This window comes from Orycteropus afer, unplaced genomic scaffold (genome assembly GCF_000298275.1).
Source record: "Orycteropus afer afer isolate SDZICR_OR568_19922 unplaced genomic scaffold, OryAfe1.0 scaffold00055, whole genome shotgun sequence".
Lineage (NCBI taxonomy): Eukaryota > Metazoa > Chordata > Mammalia > Tubulidentata > Orycteropodidae > Orycteropus > Orycteropus afer.
This window is the reverse complement of record NW_006921642.1, coordinates 4,004,420-4,013,891: the sequence shown is the minus strand read 5'-3', so window position 1 is coordinate 4,013,891 and position 9,472 is coordinate 4,004,420. Positions and strand designations below refer to the sequence as shown.

At 31.8% G+C, this 9,472-nt stretch overlaps 1 protein-coding gene across 1 annotated transcript in view; it reads left to right on the top strand.

Moving 5' to 3' along the window:
• Nucleotides 1-9,472, top strand: part of MYO16 (myosin XVI) — a 974,663-nt gene that overhangs the window by 252,020 nt on the left and 713,171 nt on the right. The window contains exons 7-8 of the mRNA XM_007938926.2: nucleotides 4,874-4,949; nucleotides 8,092-8,245. Coding sequence (XP_007937117.1) covers nucleotides 4,874-4,949; nucleotides 8,092-8,245 — 230 coding nt within the window. The remainder of the gene's footprint in view (nucleotides 1-4,873; nucleotides 4,950-8,091; nucleotides 8,246-9,472) is intronic.

Sequence of the window (9,472 nt, the reverse complement as noted above, 5' to 3'; positions counted from 1 at the left end):
ATAAAATGGACTCCACATGACCAAATTTCCCAAGGGGGAGAAGTATCTTATTCCACACATAAATGTTTATGTTTGCAGTCTTGAAATAAAAGGAAATTACATTTTTGTTGTTAAAGATATTCATGTAGGAAACAGCTTCCTTTTATTGCTTCAATGCTTTTTTTGTAGTTATAGTTGAAGCTAGGTATTTTGTTGATGGGATGCAGAGAGTTCTCTTTGGAATTCTACTGCAATGAGTTAATCGGATATAGAAGTGTAAAATAATTGTCAGAGTCTCTGTTACCATATTCTTACATTTTTGCACATATATAAAATATTTTGGCTTGGTGCTGTTCCTTCAAATTTATTAAAATACAAAGACAATCTTACTTAATTCTTGGTTTTCCTTTTTCCTTCTTTCTTTCCCTTTCAACTTCCCTATCTCTTTCTTTCGTCTTCCACCAATCTTCCCATTGCCTTTTCTTTTCCTCTTCCTTGCTAAATTTCTGTCCCATGGGCTAAAAGCAAGCAGATTTCTCAGATCATTAATATAAAACAAGACAGGTTAGAATCACCTTTTATCTCCAAAGTTCTATGACAGCTTTTAAAAATTATTGAATAGGCATTTGCTATATCTCAACTCTATTGTCTTCCTAATTCACATATTTGAAGTCACATATTTGAAGTGTGTTGGAATACTTCATTTCAAAGAACATTATTTTTACAATGAATATCACTTCCCTCTATATATTTTAATTTCCTGGGAACCTGGTTTTTAAATTTTTATCTTTCAGATTTCAACAGAACTTCTCCTTCTTTAGTAAACTATATCTATATAAAATAAAAATAACTTCTAAATACAAATACTCTATTTTGTGTGTTACTGATAAAATTTGTGTTCTTCAAAACCATGCACTAATTTGTGATACTGCCTTGGGAACCCAAGGAGGGGTCTCTATGAGTTGGGTCCAACTCGAAGGCACATAACAACAGCAACAACAATTTTTAATGGGCTTATGGGAAAGCTAGAAATGGGGCAGAGTATTCAAAACCTAATTAATTTTATAGTGAGAGCACTGAATATTAATTAATATTTGAGAAGATAACTTGGAATTCCTAGACAAGAAGCTCAGCATTACTAAAGGGTGCCCCAGTGCATGTAACAAATGCAAAAAAAAAAAAAAAAAAAAAACCAACAGTGCATTGAAGAAAAACAGGTTTGTTTTAGACAGTATAATAAAGCAAGGGATGGAAGGAAAAACATACAATCAGGAAAGGAGAAAGTAAAACTTTCCTTGTGTAACAGGCAATATGATTTTGTACATAAAATTGTAAAGAAACTCTTTTGCACACTCTCTCATACAAACTGTTAGACCTATTAAGTGTTTTATAAAGATTATTTACATTTGCACTAAAAAATAACATATATAGGAATATATTTAAGAAATGATGTGCAAGATTTCTATACTGAAAACTACAAAACTTTATAATAAGAACCTACAGAAACCTAAGTAAACACAGAGGTACCATATTCATAGAATGGTAGAGTAAATATTATTAAAGTATCTTTCGTAGCAGAATATAGCACACACCTCCCACCCAAGTATGGCTACACCTCATCCCCAGAATGTTTGCTATATAACATTAAATGGCAAATTAATTTTCTGGATGTGATTAAATTACTGACTTTTAAATGGAGGAGATTATTTTGGATTATCTAGGTATACCCAATCTAATCACATAAATCCTTAAAAGCAAAGAAAATTTTCTGGCTCAATGTTAAAGAGAAATGTGGCTGATAAAGAATAATCAGAGAGATACAACATTCCTGCCTTTGAGATGAAGGAAGGTGGGGACCAGCCAAGGAATATAGACAGCTCTGGAAGCTAGAAAAAGCAAAGTAATAGAATTACCCCCAGAACTTCCAGAAAGAAATGCAGGCTTTATGACACTAAATTTATCCCAGTGAAACCCATATCAGACTGCTGATTTACCAAAGTATAAGGTAATAAATTTGTTTTGTTTAAGCCATCAAGTATATGAGAATTTCTTACAGCATCCCTAGAAAACAAATGCTGTCTCTATCTACTTAAAGTGATTTTAATAGAAATCCTAGTAGCTTCTCTTGTAGAATTGAAAAGTTTATGGCAAAATACTTTTTGGAAATGCAAAGGAGCTATAGAAGCCAACACTATCTTCAAAAAGGACAACAAAGAAGACTTCCACTACCTTATGTCATGACTTTCTATAAAGTTACAGTTATAAAAACAGTTAGGTAATTTGATAGAGAAATAGATCTATGGATCAAAAAATACCAGGTCAAGAAATGGACTGTAACATACAGAGTCAATTGGTTCTTTACAAAAGCACCAAGGCAATTCAATTGGGAGAATAGTCTTTCAACAAATTGTACTCTTAAACAAACTGGGATGAGACAAAATGAACCTAGAGCCTTTTGTATGTCATTTATAAAATTTCACTTGAGATATTTTCTAAACATAAGAATAAAAGTTAAAATTATAGCAATTTTAAAAGAAAATATATCACAGTATCTTCATGACTTTGGGTAGATAAAGATTTCTTGTGACAAAGTCAGTAACCAGTAGAAAAAATAAAGATGTTGAATCTATCAAAATTTAGAAATAAATACAAAATTCTTCTGCTCATCAAAAGACATTTTTAAGAAAATGAATATGCAAGGAAGGTAGAAATGGGATGAAATAGTCCATCTATCTATCTGTCCATCTGTTTTGATTCTCTAGTGCTGTTCTAAAAGAAAATACAAGTGCATGACTTGAAAATCAGGAATTTATTCTCCTAGTGTTCAGGAGGCTATAAGTCTGAGTTCAAACTATAAACTCTAGGGGTTGGGTGAAGGCCCCTCTACCTTGGGCTTCAGCTCTGCCTCTTGCCCCAGACCATTGGACCTAGAGGTATCTCTTACCTAAGACAGCTACTGGTTGCTGAGGCTGACAAATTCAAGGTTGACAAGTAAAATGACTGAGTCCCAAGATAGTAGACAACATGGCAGGGTGTTGTTTCAAATCTGGGAACAATCCCAAGATCCGCAGACAGCATAGCAGGCTGCTGAACGAAAACTTGGCTACATGTAGGGTCCAAGTATGCCCAAAACTCAAGATCTTCTTCAAAGCTGCTTCCTCTATATCGGAAGCAGACCACATCCTTAAGGCAGCTACTCAGCTGCCCCAGTCTCATTATGGGAAATAACTACATCCAGCTGCCCAGCCACTCAAAACCAGGCCCAGCCAAGTTGAACATACACCTTAACTATTACACCACTTATATCTAATTATTTGTATGCAGAACATATAGAGAACTCTCATAGACCAATAATAAAAAGATAATCCTGTAATAAATGGAAAAAATAATCTTAAGTGACATTTCATAAAAGAAACTATAAAAATGACCACTAAGCACATGTAAAGGTGTTCAATATAATCAGTTATCAGAGAAATATAACTTAACCCACACTGAGGTACTATTTCACACTCAATATAATTTTTTTTTAAGACAATGCCAAGTATTGGAGAGGATGTGATACAAAATTGTTAGTGAGAATGCACAATGATACCAACACTTTCAAAAATTGGCAGTTTCTTATGTGGCTAAATATGCACTTAGCAAATGGCCCAGTAAAATCACTCTTATGGATTTTCAAAAGAAAAATGAAGCATATCTCCATAAATAATTTTATATCCATAACAGCTGTGTTCAAAGTAGCCAAAAACTGGGAAAAACTCCATTAGATGGAAAATTGATGAATAAAGTATACTATATTTATGCAATGAACTATAACTAAGCAATAAGAAGTGACAAAATCCTAATAATGCAAAAATGCAGATGAATCACAAAAATAGTATGTTGAGCAAATCAAGCCAGACACCAAGGGATACATATTTCTGGATTCTATTTATATGTTCAAAAAGAGTAGCAAAACAAGTTCAAGGTGACATAAATCAGACTATTTTTTGTATGTATGAGGGGGAGAGAATTGACTGGCAAAGGGCAGGAAGAAACTATTTGAGATGAAATATCTACACATTTATTTTAAAGGTGTTTACCCTGCATATACATTTTTGAAATTCTTAGTATCTGTGCATATTATTGTGCATATTAGTGCATTGATATTATCCTTCCATAGTAGTAATAATAATAAAATATTAGTAAAAAGAGAAAAATACACCTAAAGGGTTTCCAGTTTCCAGTGAAACTATTTAGTTGAGGTCTTTTAATTTTATTGTTTATTTTTCTTGCCTGAGAAAAGATGCTTATGAACAAATATTTATCAATTGAGCAATAATTATTTTGTATTACAGAAACATATTATTTCAGAAAATACTATGCCATATAATCTAAGTAGAAATCAAAATTTAAAGATATTTAGAACAGAATGTATGTCAACCTGTGAAAGATAGAAGACATACTGCTTTAATGAAAATGTGTAGCTTTTAAATTTGTGAATCATAAAATAAATTCTTATATTGAAAAAGAAGAGAGGCTCAAGATTAATGAGAAACTTAAGAAATTTGAATAAACATTAATACAATAAATACAAGTGATGCAAAAATGGTATATAAAAAATAAGAACATGGAGTATTTAATTTTAAAGCAAAGAGGTAGTAGAAAGGAACAACAATACCCAAAATTGGTTCTGTTAAAGAGTAATGAAAAGAACCCCACATTCTGGAGATATTTGGAGAGACAGAAAGAGAGAGAATGGGATAGAAAGATAAATTTAGTGCACTAGGTTAAGCTAATTCATTGTCATTCCACTAGACATAAGTGTCCCTTGAGGGCAGTAACTGTATTATTTACTGATGACTTTCAGTGTCTTACATTATATTTTCTATTTCAATTTTCTTTAATGTTTCAGACAAACCTGGTGAAACTTCTTTTGATGAATCATGCAAACCCAAACCTCCTGAACTGCAATGAAGAGAAGCCTTCAGGTAGTTTATGAGTATCCTGGGATCATTGGGCAGTTACTACTTCCTTTCCATCATATTGAAGTTGTTCAGCCATAATTATTGTGACTACAGAATGAAAGTCAGACTATCCTGTGAAGCTGTGTATAAACAATACTGGTTCAATTCAGAATATCATATGCACTGTTCCATTAGAATAGAATATTAACAGAGCAGCTAAGTTTATAGGGTACTTCCATACTTCATTGCATTGTGCTTTCATGCTTTAAACTTCAGGGCAAAAATTTCTTCAAAAGTCACTTATTTTATAATTTATTTTTACTGCTGTTTAATTATTCTCATACTGAATGCATGCTTATTTATTATGGTATTTTAAAACAACAATTAAAAGTTTTTCTGCATAGATATTTTTACTGCAAGAAATATAGAAAGACAGACATTTTTAAGCTAATTTATAAGTTTTAAAATCTTGACTTCATATTTCTTATCTTTAATAAATGTCTTGAAGATTTTTAGATTCCTTTTTTCCACTCTTATTTTACATACTTACATACTTATTTTATAAATCACTGCCACATTAATTTTCTAGGAGAGGGGACACTGCAAAAGTTAAATAAATAAATAAAGATTTAACAGCAAAGTTGCTACTCATAATTTTTGGTGGGTATATTAAAAATAAAAGAAAATTCTAAATAATAAAAGAGAAATCTGGAATAAGTAACAAAATAGCATAAAAAATTTAATGTAGTAATGTATCTGAATAACTTGACAAGTTGATTTATTCTTGTCAGACCTCTACTAATCTAAAAGTATTTTATACCTGTTACTTCTTTTTTGATGTAATTCTAGGAGCATGATTACCTGATAAACTTCTTGTTTAAATCAAGGCAGAGATTTACTCTATTTCTTTTTTTTTTTTTATTGCAATTAAGTATTATTTATTTATATTCATTACTTCATCTTTTCTACTGAAATAAACTGAAGATTTAAGACACAGAACTATGAAATAGCTTACTAGTCACAAAGTTTTGACCCAGGTTAATATTAGTGATATTAATATTGACTCTACCTACAAATGTACATCTAATAGTAAATATTTAAAACAGCAAATAGAAATTTTTAGATTTCGTCTCTCTTTTACTGTGTGTGTGTGTGTGTGTGTGTGAAATGTAGGTCACATCTTCTGTTAACTCTACTCTGATTAACAAACTCACACTTTCTGAGTTCATATCCTTGGCTTCTTTCCCAAAGAAGGGAAGATAAGGTTGACCATTGACTACAAGGATGACCCTCTGTCACATTTTTTTGCATATTGAATCTAGTGTCAACTATGCCAATATTGTTATGAAAGCAATAGTAATCAACAATTATAAAGCATCAATAAATGAATAAATATCTTCTGGTGTAGGTTTAGCTCTGGTCACCTCAGGTATAGTGTGTGATGCTTCTTAGTTTGCCCATTTTACTCCTTCGAAGACTTACAACAGTGTACTACCTTTATCATGCTTTGCTATATAGGAACAAGGCTAGAGCCATACTAGCTCTCAAGAAATATCTATTGATTAAATAAAAATATTCTCTCACATACAAGGGGCAAAGAGTCATAATGTAATGAGAAGTTTCAAGTAAATGAAGAAAATACCAATGTCTAATCAATCACCTCTGGTGGTGCAATGGTTGAACACTGGACTGTCAACTAAAATATCATCAGTTCTACTCTGTCCTATAAATTTACTATGAGTCAGAATGGACTCCACAGCAATAGGTTTGGTTTAGTTAATGCCTGCCAAGAAGAATGAAGCAGATAAAATAATAATACACAGCAGAGCAGTGAACTAGGAGTGCACAAAATGACTCAGCAAATAAAAATCACCATGTTTACTATATTACATCATCATTATTTAATATTTCCTTCTTGAATTTGGGGAGAAAAAAAAAAATTCACTGCCATCCAGTAGATTCCACCTCATAGCAACCCCCATTGAGTTTCCAAGGCTATCAATCTTTATGGAAGTATACTGCCTCATCTTTCTTACATGGAATGCCTGGTGGGTTTGAACCACTGACCTTTTGGTTAACAGCCAAATGAATTACCTATTACATCACCAGAGCTCCTTTGAATTTGGAATAGACATATTATATATGTGTATAGAAAAAGAAGTTTGAGAATCAGTTGTTGGTGGGACAGAAACTAAGTGTACCAAAGTATAGAACCTGAGATGTCAGCTCTTCCTGATAGCTAAGGTAAATAATGATTAAAATCCAGCCATATATATCTTCTTGAAAGTAGATGACTTATACCATCAAAACCATAAGGCCACATAACTCAAATTTATAGATAACTGGTGGTCATGCAATTTATTCATGAGGATTGAAAACTATCAGTTGTCTTTACTAGGTTCTTAAATGTTATTAATGTGAATTTTTCTTCAGAATCTATCAATATTCAGTTTCCATTGTTATTAGATGTGAACTTAATGGATACATAACTACATTGTTCCTCAAACATGTTCAGATGCTAGTGTTTAAGTATAATCTGTAAGGAATTAATTATTGATGCTTCTATATAATTATCATATGTAATTGTCAGTATTGTCATTAATATATAAGTGTATATATGAACATACATAACTATCTGATGATCTGAATAAAAATATTAAGATCATAGAGGAAGGTCAAAACCACTGCATTAATAACACAACCAAGATTATTTATTCTTTTATTCATTTAGTAGCATACTTAGAGAATACCTAGTACATGTTTTATATATTAACCAGAATTTTGATACATATAACTATTTCCATAATTTTTCATTCATATTCCTGAGGATGCAGAAAGAGTTTTATGGAGAATAAAATGACATTATGTTCTTTCAAGCTTAGCTTCTCAATTATTTTTAATTTTACTTATAACCATCCAGTAACTATTACAGTATTTTTATGTTTTTCATTTCATTTGTAATTAAATGTGTCATTGATGTAAAACAAGATGGTCTTTCAAGATGGGAGTAATGTAATTTTATTCCTATGATAAACTTTAATGTTGTTCATTTTGTTTTATGCCTTGATAAATTTTAATATTTTAAGAATATCAGAATTATTCAGAGTAAATTGTTTTCTGTGATATTACCACTCACTTTTCCTGACTTTCTTATTGTTTCATGAAGATATTGCCGCATCTGATTTTATTGAGGAAATGCTGCTAAAAGCGGAAATTGCCTGGGAAGAGAAAATGAAAGAACCTTTATCTGTTCCAACCTTAGCACAAGAAGAACCATATGAAGAGATCATTCATGATCTTCCGACACTTTCTAGTAAGCTGTAAGTATCTTCATTATAGAATGATAAAGTAAAGTAATAGAACCTCCTGATTGAAAAGGTAATTATCCTCATATGCTGTCTTTCTAGTTATCAGGCATTTTACAGTCAATATTAAGTCTATCTCTCAACTGAATGTGTTAGAAAATTGAAGCTGCATATCAACATATGTACCAAAAAATATTGTTGACAATAATGTTAACACAATTTTACGAAAATCTTCTATTAAACATTACTATTTCAGTTATTAGATCAATTTTGACTGTCATAAAAGTCAATACTAAAGTCAATATTTTAAATTACTCCAAGAGTTTAGCTAAAATGATTTGTGAGCTTTCCACTGGTCACTGGAAATGTCAAAATGACTATGTTACCTGAAGTAGGAAATGTAAACATGCATATTTTTTATCTGTAAAGTAAAATGCAAAGTTTCTTTTTAAAGTAAAAAAAAAAAAGCAAAAAATGATTTGTTTGTTATCTAAAATAACAGATGATTTGTTTGTTGTCTAAAATATCTTCTAAAAAGGCAACTAACTTTCTTGTTGCTTGAAAATGTCAAATGCTGAGATAGAGCACTGCCCTATCTTCAAAGTCTGAAGCAAGTGATACATCGTGTGACTAAGAAAGACTAATGATAACTAACATTGTCCTTAATGGTAAATTTATTGGAGAATAAACCTTCATTTATACATAAAATAATAATCACTTTTCCAGCACTTCTCTTTGCCAGAATATGTTGTTGTTGTTATGTGTCCTCGAGTCAGACTTGACTCATAGCGACCCCTCCTTGGATTTCTGAGGCAGTATCACTACAGAAGTAGATTGCCCCATTTTCCTTCCAAGGAGTGGCTGGTGGGTTTGAACCACCAGCCTTCTGGTTAGCAGTCAAGTACCTTAGGCACTATGCTACCAGAGAATAAACAATGTGGAAATATATGAAAATCTGGATATTCTAACACAACACCTCTAAAATGATTCTCAGTGTGTTTGCATGTAATCAAACACGGGTCTCTGCATATTTCTTCACAGGTGCTGCTGTTAACTAGAAAAAGCTTTAGACTCACAGCTAAGATTTCAATTTCAATAGTAGGAAATTTCAATGCTTCTCTTTCAATAATCGGTACACTAACTAGGCAAAAGGAGCTCTGGTAGCATAGTGCCTAAGGCACTTGACTGCTAACCAGAAGGCTGGCAGTTCAAATCCACCAGCCACTCCTTGGAAAGAAGGTT